Raw genomic sequence first — 21,792 nt, 5'->3', positions numbered from 1 at the left:
ACATCAACATACTGGGTTGGCCAAAAACTTTTTTCAGGTTTTTCCATTGCATCTTCCGGAAAAACCCAAACAAATGTTTTGGCCAACTCAATACATCATGGCTCTCTCATCTTCGCATCTGCCATGGAAAGACAATATGCAACTAACATCAGCACTAAAGCACCACACAGAAACCAACCTATTTCAGGGCAAACACCTGATCCAGATGATCTCTGTCTGGTTTAAAGAAAAAGCCAGGAGTCTTAAAATATTTTTTTCACACACACACACACACACACACACACAGACACTAACCAAACTGCAATGAATTCAGATAGACATAGGGGAAAGATAAAAGACGAAGAGGGCAGAAAAAGATAATCTGGGGGATACTATAACCTGGTTGCGGTAGTTACACAAATCTACAAATGTGTTACAATTCACAGAACTGTACACCCCAAAAAAGCGACTTTCACTGTAAGACTTTTTTTAATTTTGTTAAGGATTTATACAATACAAACATTTATAGAAGCTTTTATTTTCCAAATCTGAAAGCAACCAGATGTCCTTCAAAAGAATGATTGGTTAATGAATTGTGGTAAATCCATACAATGGAATGGTAGTAATTAAAAGGAACAAAGAACTGATTGGCAAAACATAAATTCCAAAGATACAGTGCTGAGTAAAAGACTCCAGTGTTAAAGTTCACATATTATAATTTCATTTATGTGAAATTATGGAAAATGCCTTACGGAGACAGAGAAAAGATCAGAGAATTACTTACTAGAAGGGGGAAGGGAGCACTTGACTAGAAAGAGGCAGCAAAAGTTATTTTTCAACTTTACTGTACTTTAATTTTTAAAAAGAGAAAGGTAAAGAAGCTATGGAAAAGGAAGGAGTTTCTAAAAATGGTAATTACAGGAAGCAGAAATTTCAACAATCATCTTTGTGCTCGATAAAATCAAGATGGACTCTGAAACAAGGGCTTCAGGTAAGAAAACAACAGGTATAAAAGGAGACACGGATGTGATAATGTAAACAAACTACTGCTGTCTGTGAGGAACAGGAAGCCTTACAAATTAGAGAGTCAACAGTCAAATCCATGACATGGAAGTTCAATTCTGAGAAATTCTCCAAATGCAAAGAACAATAATAAAGATAGGAACCAATGGCACTGAAGGACCAAGATTCAGTATTATTTTTTGACATTACTAGGGAGAATAAAAAAAACTTGGCCTATAAATGAAGGAATAAGGAAAATTATGAGACCCACATTGCACACATTCCACACACATGTTCACACTGCAAGAATAAATTTTGTGCACACAAAGAGAAACAGCTATTTCCAAAGAAAGAAAATTTAGGCTGGTCTCAGACTTCTCCATAATATAAAACTATAAATAATATACTATAAATAGAAAACTGTAAAACAAAGCCTGAATGAAAAGACTGTGACCCAAGATTTCTATATCCAGATAAAACTGTTGTTCACATATCATGGCCAAAGAAAGGCATTTTTTGGATCTAGAAGTGCTTTAATAATTACCAAATTACTTTTCCTAAAAAAAAAAAACAATTGATGATGGTAGTAAGTTAGATTCAAAATTAAAATGTCAAAGGTGGGTTTAGACATGTTATAAAAAGACTGGCAGTAAGCCATGAAACAATTTAAATGCAAAAATTTTAAGTTTAAATCTTTGTTGTATATACGATTATAAAACATAAATAATTCCTGAGACAATTATATAACAAAAAAATAAAACTAGGATAAATTTTCAAATTGGGTAGAGAAGAAATGTGAGAATATGTACAAGGGTGACCTATCCTTAGTGGTGGGAGAAAGAAAAGCGCAATCACTCCTTCTGATTCACTCTCTGCAAAGGTGCTTACAGTGGGGCCACTGACTCAACTGCTGAGCTCAAAAAAGCTACTCTTGATCCTCTTTTTCCCTCACTTCCCACATTTAACCTGGAGAAAACTCAAGGATATTCAGCAATTCATTGGTAAGGCTGAGTGGTGCTTTTCACAGTCAGTTGTATTGTGCTGAATTGATTCAAAATTTAGCACAGTGATCACTAGCACCAGAATCACCCGAGATGCTTGCACACCAGGCCTCTGATCAAATGTATCAGATTTTCCTAGAGTGGGATATTCAAGAAGCTGCGATATCAGGAAGCACCTTAACTGTATATATTTGTATGGCATAAGTTTTGGAAACTACTGCCTTAGGATCATTATTTCCAACATTATTGAGCAGTGAGGACTGTACTTGAAAGAGTTCCCTCTTCTGTACAGACTAAGAAGCCACAAGATACTTAGGTTCACACAGAAACAAACCACTGATGTTTTACATACAGAACAAGTTGAAGTTCCTGCTTTATCTTCATTTCTACATAGAAGCTTTCCATCGTAACCAACTTAATTTACTGGAGAAGCTTCTAATGAGCTCTGCTTTACTAGAAATTTATATGTATTATGAATGGAAAATCTGCCAGTTGCCTACTCCATCCATTCTCTTCTCCTCCTAAAAACAGAACTCTGCAATTTACTTTTGTAGTTTGGAACAGAAAACAATCCTCAGCCCGTCCCGCTCTGTGATCAAACCCTGGCCAACTTGAGGCAAGTGTAAACAGTATTTAACTTCAGGGTCAGTCTCCCATAAAGTCTCACAGAGGGCAAATAACAGAATCAGAAATCGAATTCTGCAGTTTACATCTAAGTCCACTTCCTCTCAGTTCTAAGCTGTCTTGCTAAAGTCAGATCCTCACTATTCAATATATTCTGTACAAATGCTGTAAGTGCACAAATTATAAATATGCCTCAGGAATATTAAGGGAAAATATCTATTTATCATAAACACAACATCAGTAACATTCAAACATTTAAAAGCTGTTTGTCTCAAACTCCAAATACATATTCCCATAAAATTAAAGTTAAAAGATCAGTGACTAGAATCCTTAGCCAGTTCTTAATAACGAATGCAGAATTCAGAGCTCTAATGAACAGGACTCAAAGACCTTTATCATCTGAGAAGTATGAAGAATAGGCAGGAGGCAAATTCAGAGTAAGGGTTGCCCTTGGGAAGGCATCCCAGGCCTTCAGGGATGTTTACAGAGTCGTGTTCCATAAGCTAAGTGGTCAGTTTCCTTCAGGGTAATGTTCTTAAACTCAGAATATAACACCACAAGGCATTAAAGACTATCCATCCATACACACCACCCCAATGAAAAGACCCTACACACAAAAATTACTGTACTCTTACCCTACGCATGGCTTCCTCCTCTTCTTGACGCTTTTCATAATGTGCAAAGTCATCAAAGATTGAGGTGGTATGCTTGAAAGTAGCAATTATTTTAAGCACTTGCTTAGCTTTTTCTAGGGGTACCTCTTGAGTGTCCCTTGAATTGGTAACTGGTTTGTTGTCATTATTTTCTAAGCGAATATGCCGTAATTGGTTATTGGGGACATCTTTGACAAAGATCCATTTAACTTCAAATTTGCCCTTCCACTTATCCTGAGACCAGACACCAGCATACGCATTATAGTCCACAACAGACTTCATCTCAGCCACTCCACAGAAGTGTCCACTGCCATTCACACTGAAGAGCAAATAGAGTGGGCCTTTCCCATTCAGGGAACGGTAAGCCGCATCCAAACGCTTATTCCCATGCTCAGTACTACACCAGATAGAGTACTTAATGGAACGGTGTATGTCGTCCTCAGAATAGCTCTTAATTATAAACACACGTCCGTTCTTCAGGTTCCAGTCAAAGTCTTTGGGATTGTAGTTGTTTATGGCCTTTAGCTTTTCCAGCACGGGATGCACTTCCACACTCGACGGGGAAGCGCTGACAGGAACGACACCTAGACCAAAGTTTTCACTGCTCGCTCCATTGTTCTGGTTGAAGCCGGCCCCCCTGTTCCGGGGCGCCACCCAGCGGTTCTGCAGCTGTGGCTGCGGGGGCTGTACTTGGTGAGGCTGGGCCTGTGGCTGAGGTCCTTGTGGCTGCTGCGCTTGTGGCGGCTGAGGCTGCGGTTGAGGCAGTTGGCTCTGCACCAGGGGTGGTGGCTGAATTAATGGCTGAGGCTGCTGGATTATAGTCTGAGGAGGCAGAACTGGTTGGGTTGGTGGAGCCTTTACCACTGACCCCTTTTCATCCCAAGTTCCAATATTCATGTTGTGTTTTATAGGAGGTGGCGGCACAGCGGAACCCCCGATTCCCACATTGCCCTTGGGTTTAAGTTTCGGTTGAGGTTTGGCGGGCTTTCTGGCAATGGCAGCCCAGGAGGTGGGTTTCGGCGCCGCACTGCTAACCGGGGGCACACTATTGGTTGCGATGCTGGTCATACCACTGCTGCTCAATGCTGTTCCTACAGTTTTCGTCACTGCAGCGGTCAGGTCACCACCAATTTTCAGTCCAGTCATGCCTTGCTCGATACTGCTAATGCCAGGCACCTTGCTCAAAGTATCACTGCCAAATCCAGCCTGTCCATCAGTAATAGCTCTCCCAAGAGAACTAGGTGGATAGCCGTAACTGCTACTATAAGCAGAACTTTGTGTTGATTGTCCCTGAGATCCACTTGTCCCCCATGTAGAGAAATCAGCATTACCAGGAAAAAAGTTAAATCCATGTTGACCAAGAAATGGAGGGGTATTTCCTAATGCCCCAGGCTGACTAAACACACCGTCTGGTATATAATGATGCTCTCCATTACTCATCTGTCCATAGGTTGTCAGATATGGCATAGGCTGGTCTCCAGCTGTGGACCATGCTGCTTCCCCAAGCGAATATGGAAATCCAATGGATGGAGCATAGTAACTAGGCATGTATGGATCTGACATTGGTGGATAGCTGTTATTCTGGAAAACAAAAGATCACAGTCAGAAGTGATGTAAGATGTGAGGGGAGGGGTACACTCCTAAAATCAAATTGTTTTAAATGAATGGGAAACAGATGTACCTGCTTCAGATAAAAAAAAATTAAAATTTTAAATCTAATTTTATCAACAGAAAAATTTACTGATGACTACTTTAATATATTTATAATAAAATTACAGGGATTTTTTGGGGGATGGGAGGTTAGGATGGGGATTATTTTTATATAAGACCCAGATCCTCTGGGCACAATTTAAAAACACTCTAATTTCTACAAAAACTTGATTTATAAACTTGCAGAAACAGATTGTTAGCTTTATCTTAAGCCACTGATGTATGAAAAAATTTATGGGTAAGAATTAAATGAACACAGATGATGCCAAATAACAAATTACAGTATATCTATGATGGAATCCAGTCCAGCAATTTTGCACTTTTGTAAAAAACAGAGAAATGTTCACACTGAGAAGAAAAAAAAAAGACTTAATATTATATAAATCCATATTTAGTTTTGCCTCGCTCATTTTGAAAAACAAAATGAAATTCTAATGGTTTCTTAATGGTTGGTAACAGGTACCACTCTTCTTATTCTCTATGTCCTAAATTTTACATAATATGGTGGTGGTCCAGTGGCTAAGACTCCACACTCCCAACGCAGGGGGCACAGGTTCAATCCCTGATTGGGGAACTAACATCCCACATGCCATGCAATGCAGCCGAAAAAAAAAATTATAAATAACTTAAAAAAAAATTTTACACAGTAAATTTACCAACTTCCTGATCAGAATTTTAACTTAGAAATGGTTAAGTTCCTACCATTTTTTCCAGAATTACTGTAATTAAATTGGCCTTTATTTTGAATAAAATGAACTCATCATTCATTTAGTGATGTCAAAATTCAAAGCTTATTAAAGAAAAAAACTCAAATTTGTTAACTAGCCAATGTAAAAAAATCAGTCTATGGACTTCTTTTGAAGGTAGGTTTCTTGTGTCCCAAATATGTCTAATAGTCAGCCCTCCAGTCCACAGGTTTTGCATCCATGGATTTAACCAACCATGGCACAAAAACACTCAGGAAAAAAAAATTTTTCACTAAGTTTCAAAAAGCAAAACCTGAATTTGGCACATGGGCAACATGTTTACATGGCATTTACATTATTTGGTATTATCAGTAATGTGGAGGTGATGTGAAGTATACAGGAGGCTGTACATAGGTTCTATGGTACAGATGCCATTAGGGACTTGAGCATCTGTGAATTTTGATATCAGTAGGGTCCTGAAACAAATTCCCCCAAGGGACAATCTGTAATAGATTTTCACTCTATATTCAGGGTGTGACTTTCAAAGCCTTGAACAGAGCTTTAAATTTTGTAAAATTCATCAAGATGAAAAAATTTAGCTAATCTCCAGTCGAGACAATTTGTATTCCTTTTCCAAGGGTCAATACCATTTTGAAGTTCAATTATTCACTTTACATTCTAAGTTTCCTGGAGCAAAGTGAAGAACGTAATGGAGCAAAGTGCATTTGGCGGAAGTTGGGGGGGCAGGGTGTGTGGGAAGGGGATTATTCCTGTCACTGCTTTCCCACTCAAGAAAGAATAGCAACATGAATGTGTGACAATCATACCATAGATACTACCTGGAATTCATTTTATTTTTTAAAAGGCGTATTACTAAAAGTTAAAATGCTTTACTATTACTATTAAGGTATCCGTGATATATACCTCACAACTGTTAAAACTGTACACTATCTATAAGAAAGCTAATTTAATATTGTCTTTTGAAATAATTCTTATATAATTAAATGAAAATAACAAAAGAATCAAATAAAGGTTGCATTTAAATAAGACACAGATTTACCAAGTATTTCCAGTTAAACACGAACTTAAAAACAAAAAACAACTGTCATTTAGCAATATTAAAAAAAAAAGACTTTAAATACATTTGACATTAATTCCACTGTATTCAAAACTGGAAATATATGTCAACTATTTATTAATTTAGTTTTTAGATAATTATTAACCATATCCAAAAATATATTCAAAAAATTCTCACAATATTAGCATGAAGGAAATGAAGCCTGAGGAATGCTGAAAATCACCAACAGTGGTTTGATAAAAAAATAAAATTCTTAAAGAATAATGAGCAAACTTCATTAGTCATGGATACACTCACATCTGTGTTTATAATTCAATCAGTAAATTACTTGTTAAAGTATTCATACTGAAGTCACTTGAGAAAGCCTAAGTTTAGCCAATATAAATAATCAAGATTTTCTTAATTTTTAACTTTTTTCAAGTTATTAAAATAACTCCATTTATTACTTTATTATTTATTCTAACCAAACACTTTACTAAATGTCTACATTGTAAAAAATACTGACATAAGATATTCATTCTAAAGGAAAACCTACAGTTAAGAAGACACATCACACAAGGGAATAAGACAGCTAAATGCATATGCAGGTAATCACTTTCAAAGTTCTAATTTAGAGTATTAGCCTGAAATCTGGACTCAGTGCATCCTTACCTGGATGTGGGAGTGTAAAAACAAAGAGAAAAGCTTTGAAGCTCATTCTTCATGATAAAAGTGTTTGCAAAACCATACTCACAAATTATGTTGAATATTCTTTCTTTACCCTCACAAATGCTGAATTCTGCACAACAGTTACACATCAAGTTTCTAATTTGTCTATATACATCACACGATTCAGGTATCAGCAAACTAAAGAGCCAGTGACCAAATATTTTAAGCTTCACAAGCCAAATACAGCCTCTGGTTGCAGTCACATATTCATCTTTTTATAACTATTTAAAAAGCTTCTAGCTCAAGGGTTTCCTCAAAGAAAACAGGTTTTGGTCCCTGGATCAGTTTGTCAACCTGGTTTTAATAGATTATCTATTTATACTGATTCCTATTTAAAAAACAAAACAAAAAAACCTGTATCATTAGATTCAGTGGGTAACAAATTTTTGCCATTTCTTTCACTTCTGGGGCTGGACCAGGTCCAAACCCTTTTTGTGTGGAGATTTTTGTTAAATATAATTACTTTTGAATCATGAGTTTTACTTCACCCCTAAATTAGTGATTGTGTCAAAATACTAAGTTTAAATTACTTTACAACGTGCTCCATTAACCACAAGTATCTTGTTAGACAGCTCAGGCTAGTCAGCAGAGATGCACAGCTGTCCATACCTAACTCCAGAGATATCCACAGTGAGCACAATGGATAAATGGCCCGCTCTCTCCAGTTGACCAAACAATGCTAACTAATTCCTAATTCTTTCAGTAGTTATAGCTGAAAGAGAAGCTTTTTTCTTAGCTCTGTGAAAGAAAAACCTAAACAGTCTCCTGCTGGGCTAGGGTTTCAGTTTGGGTTCTAGTGAAAACAAAGTTTTACTGGGAAACTGTTCAAAGCTTAAAAGTAAGATACAGTAAACACAATTTGTATTAGCAGAGCTTTGTTATAATTGGAAATATTTTTAAATGTTTTGCCAAATATAAGGTAAATTCTTAATTGCTAAGTGGGATATCAATTAGGAAAGTACCTTGGGTAAAGAAGGGGAACAAAATTTCTACCTACTGATGATGGAAAACAATATAACTCAAAACTCTCTTTCACCTTTTACTTCAAATCTGGTACGAGGTATAATCAATTTAACAGTTTATGTCCAAATAATCACTTTAAAATAGTTTATTCATAGTGAAGTTTTACTTTGTTGTAAAGATATATGACTTCTAAACAAAGTGATGTGAAATGTTTGGTATTTCTCTTACTCAAGAACGAATTGGAAATAGGAAGGTAACAATATGTACACACAAAAATTGATATAAAATTCAATGGATATAATGAAACATACTTGTAAAGTAACAGATCCACAAACCCTTTACCTAGAGCATAAACTCAGAAATACAATCTGGAGAGAGACCATTTAATTATATAAGGTAGATGTGATGCCAGGAGGTATCTAATCTAAATTCTAATCCCAACCCATCAGTTGTGTAAAACCAGTATCAAGCTATTTAAATGCTTGAGTTTCCTCAAATATTGAAAGAAATAAAGATAAGGTACCTAGGACACACTAACTATTCAATCAACAATAGTTGTATTCATTAATACAATTTAACTTGCCTTTTGAAAATATAAGCTTAAAATGTAAATTCATCACCAAATGCATATAATTTCACTCAAATTGACTAAGAGTATAAAGTCACAGTATGACACAGAAGTTGTAATCAAGGACATAGGTTCAATTCTCTACTCTTTCAGCTTCTATGTCAGTTGTCAGTGATCATCAGATCATTTAATTTCTCTAACCTTGTTCCTTCACTGGTAAACGGGATAATACCTGCTGCTCTAATCAATTACAAAATTTAAAAAATCTACCTGTTAATTGCAAAGTGCTAAAGTATAGGAGTTAATCTTATTTTAATTTGAAAACAAATATAGAAAAGATTAAAAATTCTTCCTTAGAATTTCAATCACTTATAATTATCATTTCTTAGCCTTTTTCTATTATCTCAAAGTTTGAACAACAGTAAGAAAAAATTCATGATTACTATTCTGACCTGAGGGCACTTCAGTACAACTCAATTATAACTGAGTCTTCCAGCCATACTAATACCAATTTTTACTTCATAAATATCCAAACTTCAAGAGAGAATACTATACAATGTCTTAGAAGGTCAATACAAAAAAGGTTAGTGTTATTCACCATTAATAGTATGTCTGCAGAGAAAAACGGAAAACTTATCCATTAAGAACGAGGTGCTTCAAACTCCAGAACTAACTTACTGGATTAACAACAAAATGTTGATTTTAATATACTTTTAATGTGTATGTGAATTTTATTATTTTAAAAATATTATTATACTTCTTAAAGTGTAATACATGCATACGTAATCACATAGATGTTGTAAGAAAATGTAGCATCATATATTATACTCAATTAATCTGAATTATTTCACCAGCCATACTTCTTCATTTCTTAATTCTAGCAGTTAACCTAATCTACTTATTCAATAAATACTTAATGAATGCCTGCTACATGCCAGATACAGTGCCAATCACTGGAGACAGAAAGAAAAAGAAGACAGTCTTTGGCCTAGAGCATTTCACACATTTAGGAGGGAAGACAATCTAGGAAGGATAGTTACAGAAATAAGAACAAAGCAAAACAAAACACTTGAGCATAAACAAGAGGGAACAAGTAACTGGGAAAAATCAGAAGACTTCACTAAGTGATAGACATATGAGACTGTGTGTGTAAATCATACATATAGATAAAAAGTTTGAGATCATGAAAGAAAACATCCAGAAAATAAGTCCTATTCCCTAGATAACGTAGATGGATAAGTTGGCCAAAGATGAGTCAGGGAGAGAATGGAGTCACTTTAATGGCACTCAACACTATGAATATACCCACTGTGGTGAAACTTTGGTAAATCTTTAAACAAGACTATGGCAACAGACTACGACTTTAAGACCACTGAGTGGCAATATGGAATCCCCAGTCAGGAAATCATTCCAACAGGCAGAAATAATGAAAACCTTACCCAAGGGCAGTAACAACAGGGACAGAAAAAGATATTTTATGTTCTTAGTTCTCTATACCTCTTCTCTGATCAACACAGCTAGGAATTTATTTCCCCATATATATATATATATATATATACACATATATACACAAGCAGACAAATTCAAACTTTGGTGTTTTTCAATTTATTCTTCAAATTTATACTCATAAATCACATGGCATCTTTTAACAGTAATTAAACCTGAATTTTCAATCAACTTCCTTGTTAGACTATTTTGAGGAACTATAGAGAACTAATTTTAAGTCTTGAAGGACATTTATTTTTTAAATTACTATGAAAATTGTTTCCTAAGATATTGAGCACTAGGAAAATAGAAGAAATATACTGCCATAGAAGTAAAAGACCAACAATCTGTTTTTAAAGCATCTCTGAGTTTGAACTGATTTAGCTCTAAGTATATAAAACAGTAAAAACCTTTCCAGACTAAAGAATATAATTTTTATTATTTATAATAGCAAAATCAGATGAAGGGATTTCATTTTAAAGACATACTGTGTTTTTTGTTGAAAATTTAAATAAACAATTATTTTGGCTAGGTCAGTGCAAGAAGCTATAAATACTTGCATAACTTTAAATCTCCAAATAATTACTTCAAATATTTCACCAATACAAGTTTTCACTAATTTACTTTAAAAGGTCAATTTGTATTTTCTATTGCAGCTAAGTAACCACAACAAACTTAAATTTTGTAAGGCTTATCTTTAAGATTTCAGATAATTTTCAATTTTGCTCTCCAATAAAGCCAGTTTTCAATATTCTATATTGTTCATGCTCATGCTCAGTTGCTAAGTTGTGTCCGACTCTTTACGACCCCAGGGACTGTAGCCCCCCAGGCTCCTCTGACTATATTTCCCAGGCAAGAATACTGGGGTGACTTGTCATTTCCTTTTCCAGGGGACATTCACAACCCAGGGATCAAACCCGTGTCTCCTGCATTGGTGGGTGGATTCTTTTACCTGCTGAGCCACTGGGGAAGTCTTAGTACCATTTACCCTGATTAGATCATTATTTTTAGTTATTACAGAAAGGTAACTGGTCAAAACCTATTCATTAGTACTGGCAAGGAGGAGGTGGTAAAATATAGTCTCACTGGTATCAAACTTTTAAGACATCTCTTTAAACAGCACATTACATTGATTCATCATTGATTTAAGTGATTTAATTAATAGAAAGCATAAGACCTTTCATTTAAACATCATATTAAAACAAACCTTTTATAGATGTTTTTGCCCCAACATAAGGAAACTTTTATGATACAATTTAAAAACTGGATTCACTAATGTAAATGCCCTTACAGTCTTAAAAAAAAAAAAACAATGACTTTCCAATGCTTTATGTGAAATTGTATGCAGAATTCCAACATATAAAACACATAAAATGCAAAGCACAGCTCTGGTTGCTACACAGGTGGGATCCAGGTTACCCTCCCCAGGTCTCCCCTAGGCAGACCTGAAGCATCTCTGTGGAATGCCAAAAAACCAATCTTCTAAGTCCCTGTGACAAATAAATTATGAAATATCTGTTACCAAATAAAACAAGAAGATTCTTAAACAGGCAGCAATTCTCAAACATTTATAATCCATTAAAATATCTTGAAAATAAAGTTTGAACAAATATTTCAGAAAATACTCATACTGTACCCTTGCCTTAGACATTCTATTTTACATTATAACACACTAAGTACAAAATCAAGTAGCAAAAAACAATTCAATTATTCAAACCAAATAAATTTCCCAACCAAATAAATTTCCCAAACTTATCTAACAATGGAGACCTTGTTAGCAGAGTATCTACTATAACTCATTATATCAGAATTTCTCAAAAAATTGGAAATACGGCCATAAGGGATGTTAACTGAGATTACTGTCTGGGTCTAAACAGAACAGAGTTTAAAACCTTCACTACACGCCCCCAACAAATGATCTTCCCCTACTTTCCAGTGATACATTCTTTCACACCTATAGGTGGAAAGTAGAATTGTTACTGAGACCACAAAGTTAGATTACATATGCATGAAATGATTTTTTTTTCATTTTTAGAAGTAGCCAAACATCTTAAAAAAACGTACATTTTATCATTTTTATTTTTTCTCATTTATTTCTTCCCTCCCAACATACTTGAGGGATGTAGATCAACTGATAGAAGGGAGTGTTAGAGAGAAATAAACATAGATTAGGTTGAACATAACCATAGTTCTCCAAAGTCCTAAAAATAATCATATATTCCACAAATTGGGAACTACTTTTTGTTGAAATTTTCTCTGCAACTGCAAAGTTCTATAACAATATTTGGTTCCTTGTTCTTTTATTAAGTTTAAAAACAATCTAGGTTAATATTTCAAGGTATATTTTTTCATGCATCTTTTTATAAGGAAAATTAACAAAAGTAGTTTCATTCCAAAATGTTGTCTCTAAAAAAACTGGTTAATAATGAAAGCTTATCTGTTAAATTTATTTCCAGTAGTGGTATTTTTATTAACAGAGGTGCAGAAATGGAATACAGAGACTAAGGAATATCATTCAGTTTGGTCAATGTTTAAGTCTAAATTATTCCTATATATAAATTCACAAGATTATTTGTGAAAAATTCAAACAAAGAACCTCAAAAGCCACTAGTTACTTGATTTGATGAAATTCTCTATGCTTACAATATACAGGGCAAGTGTGTTTATCATATCTTTAATTCTATTCCTTATTATCAGGTTAAATAAAAATTTTAAATATACTAACCAAAAATTTCAGGTACAAACTGTTCTCTCCCCTAAATTTCTAGCTAATTAAACCCTGTCATTTGCTTTGGCTATGAAGACATGGCAGCAGCATTGAAAGATTAAATTCAACAGTCAATCTAACCACAATATATACAAAAGCTCATCTTTAGATCTTTACATTTCATAATTGAGTTTTAGCCATCTACAATTTCCAAAGAACTGCGCTGTGTCATAAACCCGCAACTGTTATTCACTATTATGTAGGCACACTATATTAATACACGATATGGTTCGTCTCATTCAATTAAAACATTTTAAGAAATCAATTAATATTGTTTCATTTCCTAAACACGGGACTGTCAGACTTACCTGATTTGTCTGGCTACTTAAGTATGGCTCAAAATCATCATCATTTACAGCATCTTTTTGATGAATCGAACCGTTTTGTACTGAAACTAAAAAATACGTTTGTATTAGATGTATTGTAATTATCTTTATGAAACTCACAGAATAACCTAATATTTTCAGTATTTTTCAAGTCAGCCTGGAAAAAATTATCCTGAGTTCTTTGTTCTTTTCATTAGAAAACCCCCTTAAGGATGAACTTAATTTTGGATATAAATATTTATAAGGCACCGAAAACTTACAAATCTTGTGTATATATAAACCCAAGATCACATAAACACAAACTATATATATATACTTCCCACTACTAAAAACATAACATAAACATCTCAATTTCAACACTGTAGTAAGCAAACAGTTAAATTTAAATGTTGGAAGGGTTTGCTAATGCTGTATTTCAATCTAAAATAACCACTTCAGGCAGTGCTGTTGACAAGATAGACTTCTGAATGTGCTCTACCTTTGTTAAATCACTGTAACTATTCAGTCTATTAAAGACAAATAAAAAACCTTGTTTGGTAACCAAAGTTAAAATAAGTATCTTATGTATCTCCAGTTACAGTGACTAAAAATTCACTTGAAGTAGTATCACAATAAAATATTATCATAAAAAACCTAAATAAAAAGGGCCTTAATCCTAAACAATAAACAATGAAGACTTTTACAAGAAAGTTCAAATAAAACTAAGACACTGAAGATAACCATAATATTCTTGCAACATATGAAAACACCAGTTAGAGGCTGATTTATAATGCCATGTTTGTTCAGAGATCACTTCCATCAATGCTCTGTATAAAGCTGCTGTTCTGGACACTATCTTGGTACTTTTAAGCACAGATTCAAGGTGGTAAAAAGGCCCTTGGTGTGAGTCCCAAATCCAACCTTGAGAGGCTGGGAGATCTCAAGTTCATAATTTAGCCTCTCTAACTCTACTTCCCTGTTCAAGGAGGTTATTAATAGTACCTACTTCATCTCATCTGAGTATTCAATGACAGTATGTAATAATCTTGGATATTATTATTGTATAAAATATTACAAGATCCAAATAGGACTAAAAATTACTTTAGGACCACATTAACAAGTTTGCGACTAATCTCTTAGGAACAAAAAAAAAGCCCTTCAATATCTGAAGATTTATTGCTGAAAATAGTGTATTTTTAAGTATAACCATTAAATATAAAATATTATAAATTAAGGTTAGGAGCAATGGATTTAAGTTGTGTGTTCTTGTATAATAGCATCTCTATTTTCCTTAATTTATTCCAACAAGTTTAGGGACCTAAACGAAATATACAAGTTGACAGAGACATGGGAACAAAGCTAGATAAAATCCCTTGTTTTTTGCCATTCTGGGTACCAATGATCACTCAAAAACTACTACTCTCTGAAGCCTTCAAAGTAGACCTCTCATGAATTCTCCACTGCCCCTCAAAGCCTCTAAGAGAAACCTGAAGGTCACCACAATCCTGGCTCCACTGAGGTGGTTTAACTGTATTTGATAAGGACTGTATCAATACTAGAGCTGAGCTGAATGTGCTCCCCAGGAGTTACATATGTAACAACTATTAGAAACAAAATTAAAGCGGAGGGTACCTTAAGTTATTTCTGGTGGACTAATCATTTCAGCCCAAAAGATTCTAATATACCTGTTCTTTACCAATCCTTTATCAAAAAGCTAGTTATGCCTGATCCATTAATCTCCTGAAAAACATTTCTTCACCACACTCCTGGACTGATACTTATGTGTCACTGGTAGGTATTCGCCAGTATCTGAAACAGCTACCTTGTATGAAATTACAACCATTTATCATTTATACTCACTATAGAGTCTCAGAAATTTATTCTACACTGCTAAAAGTTTTTTTAAAAGTACCTACTTATAATTAATCTAAATATATATTATACTGCTATTCTTACTTATTTCCTGTTCTTTCTCTTCTACAAGGATGAGACCAAGAAAATACTCCCAGGTCCAGTCTTTTATAAATGATGCATTAAAATGTCTTAACAAGTCCTAAAAGATTATTAAAGGACTATGTCAATCTAAGGATAAAAATATTTTGTTTCAAGTATTTCACTCATACTGACAAGCAATTTGCATCAAATTAGAATCTGAGTAAGAAGCTAGTCCTTGAATCTCAGAAGCATACCTTTCTTAAGGAAATTCAATTGTCTTAAAGACTCTAGGTTTTGAACATCCCTTAATGATAGTCTAATGTCTTGGAGACCCAAAGCCATTAAAAAGTAATGAAATCCCAGCCAATTCTATAGTCTGTACAAGTTCTTCAGGGAAAAAAGAACAGATGACTTACATGATTCTTCGCCTGTTTCCTCTGCTCTATGAAGCAGAGTCAAATCAAGATAGAACATGGGCCTTAGAAGTCAGGTGATTCTTTGCTCTGGTCCTGACTACATCAAGTTAGGAAAGTCAACAGATCTGTGCATCATGTTTCCCCACCTATAAAAACAGGGACAATACCATATACCCTCTATCTCCTTATAGGGATCTTTTGAGGATTAATAAAATGAAGCCTATTAACAACAGTAAAGTGCTTTGCAATCATTTCCAGAGTGGGTAGGGTGGGGAGAATATACAAAAGATACTGCCAAAATACAAGGCATTTTTCACTGCTTTCCTGAAACACTAAAAAAACAGTCAAATTTAGCCTAATTTTCTAAAATTGTGGTACCAAACAATGAACATTTCCCTCTGCTCAGAGGGGTAGGGGAGGAAAGGAGGGAAAAGATAAATTCCTTTCCAAATATGTGCCTATTTTTAAACTTAAGGGAAAGGAGGAAACAGGCAGCAAGGCCTGAGGCTACAAGGAGCCTGGGATCTGACACTTTTTATCTGTGGTGCCTGCAAGGAAAGGAAACATTTTAATACACTTTTTAAAAAATATATACACTTTTATTCCAGCAAGCAAAAATTCAGCTTGTTAATAAATAAAATGATATTAAGTCAGCCTTAAATTATGGGCCAATAGGTACACAATTATCCTTAAATTTCTACTATCCTGAAGTACTACCCTGGCCAAGAATAACAGAGTTCTAATACTTAACATAGTGACAGCCTATCAATTATAAAGAATTCCAAAAAAAAAAAAAAAAAAAGAATTCCAACTTATAAACAAGTAAACTTAACAGTGTTATTTATGCTTCAAAAGTATTTTTGCCTTACAAAGAGATTGATACAGAATTCTTTGCAAATTTTCGCTCCTTCAGTGCGTTTAAGGACATACAGAAAAATACTTGGTAGAAAATCAAGACATTAAAGCCTTTAAAAGACATTAGGCTGATGCTGTCAACTGAAGACTATTAAGAAAGGAAACTCACAGTCCCTGAAATCATACTAAATCAACTAAAAAGGAGTATGCTTTTCAAAACTTTGATAGTTCCTCAGAGATATGCATTTTTCGTAAGTTTGTTAAGTTTTGAATTTAACTTTCATACTCATCCTTAGAATACTGGGGCTTAGTTCAAGGAAAGTCCTTCTGCTTCATAAAAAGAAACAGATTAAATATAAAACGATTTTACTAGCTTGAAAACCAAGTCAACTAAGGCAGAGCAGTTTTTTTCCAACACAGTCACTCATCAGTTTGCTGGAGGTGCTGCCTTCTTGTAATTCTCCCCACAGAGGCATAAAAATACAAGTAATGTATATGTGTATCTGTGTACTTGGAGTATCCACCAATTTACAGCATCTTATGTGTTAGTCGCGCAGTTGTGTCCGACTCTTTTGAGACTTTATGGACTGTAGCCCACCAGGCTCCTCTGTCCACGGAATTCTCCAGGCCAAGAATACTGGATTGGGGAGCCACTCCCTTCTCTGGGGGATCTTCCTGACCAGGGAATGAACCCGTGTCTCCTGCACTGCAAGCAGATTCTTTACTGTCTGAACCACCAGGGAAGCCCCAGAAGCATCTTAAGTCATTACGAATACTTTTAGGCCAGTCGATATTTTTGCCCCTGCCATGTCTTAGGCAATAGCTTTCCTGCACCTTAATAACAGATGAGGTGAGGCAGCAAATATAATGGCTACTAAAGAGGTGGGTTATTTTAACTACAACAACCCTCAAAACATACAACAGGATTCAAGGCCAGAATTATTACGTTTATTTTACAGGGAGAGGGGAAATTCTGACCAAGAAGTGTAATGTGCTCAAGATCACTTGGCAAGTCAGTGGCCATAGGTAGTATTAGAACACAGGTCTCCTAGGGATCCTAGTCTACTGTATCCATGGGTAAAACTGTAAACTGTAGAAAGAAAGAAAATTTCTTCGAATAAACATTTATACAAATAAATACTTTGTATGTGTGACTAAATGTATCCAACTGAGGTGATACTGATGGATGAAAATAATTTTAATAACCTAAAATATTTGTAATCAATACACAATTTTGTTTATAGAAAATTTGTATCTCTAATATCAAAGATGTCATAAGGACACACCTAAGTTAAATGACTATGTCACAAACCATACTTATAGTAATGCTTTACAATGCTGGAGATACTCTATTTTGTTTTGTCAGACAAGTACTTCATAGAACTTGCACACTTACCTTAAAGCAGGTAACACAAAACACTTAGCATTTCAAATAGCCTTGCAAAGTGCCACCTCCCCACAGATCTAGGATAAAATAATTTATGCTAGGCAATAATGACCACAGATTTCACATATGTCTAAGTCTATATACTTTCTAATGGGCAGACCAGCATGAAAGAAATTAATGGATCATTCTCTTTAAATTTAGAAACCAATTTTTTTAAAACTCACATAAATCAGTATCAAATTGTGAGCTTTATGCTTACAACACAGAAAATAATTCTAAAATTAAAATCAGTCTAAAAATTAAAATTGCTGTTTATATATATATCTTTAATCAAAATGAAGCAATGGATTATCTAATACACTGCCATTACTAGCATCAAAAATTGTCAAAAAATTGTACAACTCAAAGAAAATTAACTAAATTGTGTATACAGAACTCAATCCTTTTAAATTTATTGAAATAGCTAATAAAAACCCTAAGAATATAAAGGACACTAATAAAAACATTGAATTTACATCTAAAAGGCTCTGCAGATTTTACTTTATAGGTAATACTTCGCAACAGAAATAAAAAACAGGACGCTTAATTCTGTTTAGCCTAATTTCAAGCCCTATTATAAAATGTAACAAATATATAGTTCACTGCAATGTTATTTAACTGGCACTGTCCCAAGAAAGCAGTTATTGTTCTACACTTATAAATGTCACATGATTAATGTCATGTTTCAGTCAGCTGACTGTATTGTTCCATATTAATAAATAAAAAATACACTCATTTTTTTAAATGCTCGAATTTCAATGTTACTTTTTTCCCTTCTAACTAAAGAGTAAACCACATAATCCTGGCAGGAACCTCACAAATTATTTCCTTCTCTGTCATTTCTAAAATACCATACTGAGTTAAACCTTTCAGGGCTACATAGCAAGATGACATGCCTGCTCAGTTTTGATCTCTAACAGGCTACTGCCTCAGTGTAACTGACTTCAACAGAACCAATGATTAACAATACAATTTTCACTAATGTAACAGAATAATTATGTGGGTTCCATGTTTCGATGTAAACCAGACATGTCGAGGAAAATGCCCACCTATCTACCTGCATTTGTTGGATCTGCAGAACTTACACAAAAAACAAACTATAAAATTAAATAAAGTCACTACAATTCATAACCAATACTTCCTTAAGTGAAGTACAACTAATAAAACTGTTACTTGTATCCTTTTGATTCCCATAAAAGTGGCTTCAAAGCAAGGAACTACCGAACTTTCAGACAGCATTCGGCTGCCTTAGCTGTGATGAACTGTTTTTCTAATTCTGCATTTCAAAAAAAAAAAAAACTCAAAAACAAAAAGGTCTTCACGTAGTTTAAGAGTATCATCAAACTAACAATGAAAAGATAAAAAAATATCCGAACTCACCTTTATTTCCTTGCCCTTTAGGTCTCTGTGTAGCAAGATGAAAGGTGTAGTAATAAGAAGGAAAAAACAGGGGGGGAAGAGAGGAAAAGTGTGTTAACCCGAGACGTTACCGGAGACAAGTTATTTTAAACAATCCGCGTAGGAGTGAAACCCACCACATCCTCCATCGCCACCGATCTCCCCACAATCCCGGTCCTGAAACCTCCCACCCGCCACTCGGAAGCCGTCTCCTCGGGCTCGCTCGCTCTCAGCCCCGCGTCTGCCGCCCTCGGGACGCGGCCGAAGGCCCGGGAGCGCAGTTCTGCCCGCACCTTCCGCGGCCCCGCGGCCGCCCGCCCGGGCCGCAGGCTCCGGGGGCACGGCGCACGCCCCAGCCCGGGCTGCGAGACCGCAGCAACTTGCGCCCCGGGCACCGTTACGGGCCGGGCAGCGGCGGCGACAGGGAGGAGCCGAAGCCCCAAGCGAGGGTGGAGCTCCGCGGCTCGGGCCTTCGCCAAGCCTGCGGCCTCTGCTCCCTCACCTGATCCACGCTAGTGGCTGACATTCTTCACCGCAACCCGAGAGCTGCTGCTGCTGCTGCTGCTACCGCCGCCGCCGCCGCCGCCTGGGCCTCTCCCTGTGCACTCACAGCAGTTGGCTGCCGCCCTCGGCCGAGAGGCTCTTCCTGCCGCCGCCGCTCGCTGAGAAGCCAGAAAGACGGCCTCGCGCTCGGGAGTTGGTGGAAGGGGCTCGTCTCTTCCGCTTGCACGCTCCTCTTCCCCTCTAGCTCTTCGCTTCTCGGGTCCACAATGGCGGACAGACTCCCCGGTCTCACTTCCGCTCCGAGCCTCCCTGACCTTCCGCTCTCCACTCTGACGTCCGCGCTCACCTCGCTCTTCCTCCCCCACCCTCCCGCCGCCGACCTTGGCTCCGCCCCCGCCTTGCCACGTCATCGGAGACGGGCCCGCGCGGTCGGCCCCTTGGCGCAGGCGCCGCGGTGGGAGCGCGCGAGAGGGACTGCGAGCGCCAACTTCCAGCGGTGTGTCTGTGCCATCCTTCTGTCCGGCTCTGAGGCCGCTGGGCGCGCGTCGGGGGTCGGCATCCGGGAGTGGGTCGGGAGTCGGACTCCGGCGCATTCTGTACAGGAAGTTAGCCTGGGAGGCTGGCGGAGTTGCCCGGGATTCTAGAGCTGGGCCGGCGCGAAGTGAGGGTTGGCAGGTAGGAACGCCGCAGCCGAGCCGAGGCCACCCCCAAAGCCGAGCCGCCCCCGGGACCGAGTTGCTGGCCCGGCCGGGAGCCAGCATATGCAGCGCTAGCGGCTGTGTTAGAGTTCTGGGCGCCGACACTTAACAGCACATAGCGGGTGCCCCGGCGAATATTCGTTCTCGCTAAACCCTAGGAGCATGGCAGGAATAACATATTCTGCCGTTCCCTCCGAGTTCAGACCGTGCCCTCCCCTGCCGATGATTTTGATGAATGAATAAAGTTACTTTGGGAAAGGTAAGCATAGTTGCCGAACGCTTTTTCAATCCTAAAAGGACAGACGTTTCAAGGTTCAAGAGAAACCGAGAAACTTACTCTTCTGCAAAACCAAAGGAACTGATTTGCAACATTTTGAATGTTTGGTTAAAATTACGTCTTTGCATTAAAGGCGAAGACTCCTTGCCTCACCGTGTGAATGTTGACTGTATATAAAGGAATAACTTAAATGGCCAAATCCTTACCTCAAAACCGTCGGATAAGAGATTAACTTTGTGTTTAACAATGCAACAATATTTTAGAAGCACTGAATGAAGTGAAGTGAAGTCGCTCAGTCGTGTCCGACTCTTTGCGACCCCATGGACGGTAGCCAACCAGGCTCCTCTGTCCATGGGATTTTCCAGGCAAGAATACTGGAGTGGGCTGCCATTTCCTTCTCCAAGGGATCTTCCCAACCCAGGGATCGAACCCAAGTCTCCTGCGTTGCAATCAGACGCTTTACCGTCTAAGCCACTACAGCTAAAAAACTGGCCCGTTAAAAAGGGGCCATTAAATACAGTAGAAAATAAAAAATCAATTCATATCTCAGGCCATGACTGATCACATATATACATTCTCACAGCTAAATAAAGTGTGTTACTATGATGATAAGAAAAACAGTCATAAAGCAGAGAGAGGAACCATTTTGGGGTGATGAGTATATTCATTATCTTGAATTTGGTGATGGTTTCGTGGGTGTTTACGCATGTCAAAACTTACGCAATCATATACTTGAAATATGTGCGTTTTATTT

The 21,792-nt window shown here is 36.8% G+C and overlaps 1 protein-coding gene across 15 annotated transcripts in view; it reads right to left on the bottom strand.

Moving 5' to 3' along the window:
• The window catches only part of YTHDF3 (YTH N6-methyladenosine RNA binding protein 3), a 33,506-nt gene extending 13,059 nt beyond the window's left edge, over positions 1–20,447 (bottom strand). For 2 of the 15 annotated variants that reach the window (XR_003514440.1, XM_027561066.1), the window contains exons 1-6: positions 20,062–20,353; positions 19,542–19,566; positions 15,881–16,026; positions 13,533–13,618; positions 11,903–11,947; positions 3,242–4,840 (exon numbers count right to left, since the gene is read on the bottom strand). Coding sequence is in view for 8 of the 15 variants with exons in the window: in XM_027561066.1 (XP_027416867.1) it covers positions 3,242–4,840; positions 11,903–11,947; positions 13,533–13,618; positions 15,881–15,938 (1,788 nt within the window). In the remaining 7 variants the exon portion in view is untranslated. Of the gene's footprint in view, positions 1–3,241; positions 4,841–11,902; positions 11,948–13,532; positions 13,619–15,880; positions 16,027–19,541; positions 19,567–20,061 lie in introns of all 15 variants that reach the window. The other 13 variants (XR_003514439.1, XM_027561069.1, XM_027561068.1 and 10 more) reach the window with 13 other exon arrangements.
• Positions 20,448–21,792: the final 1,345 nt, after the last annotated feature.

Source organism: Bos indicus x Bos taurus, chromosome 14 (genome assembly GCF_003369695.1).
Source record: "Bos indicus x Bos taurus breed Angus x Brahman F1 hybrid chromosome 14, Bos_hybrid_MaternalHap_v2.0, whole genome shotgun sequence".
NCBI lineage: Eukaryota > Metazoa > Chordata > Mammalia > Artiodactyla > Bovidae > Bos > Bos indicus x Bos taurus.
The sequence above is the reverse complement of the archived record's forward strand: the minus strand, read 5'-3'. Positions and strand labels throughout refer to the sequence as shown.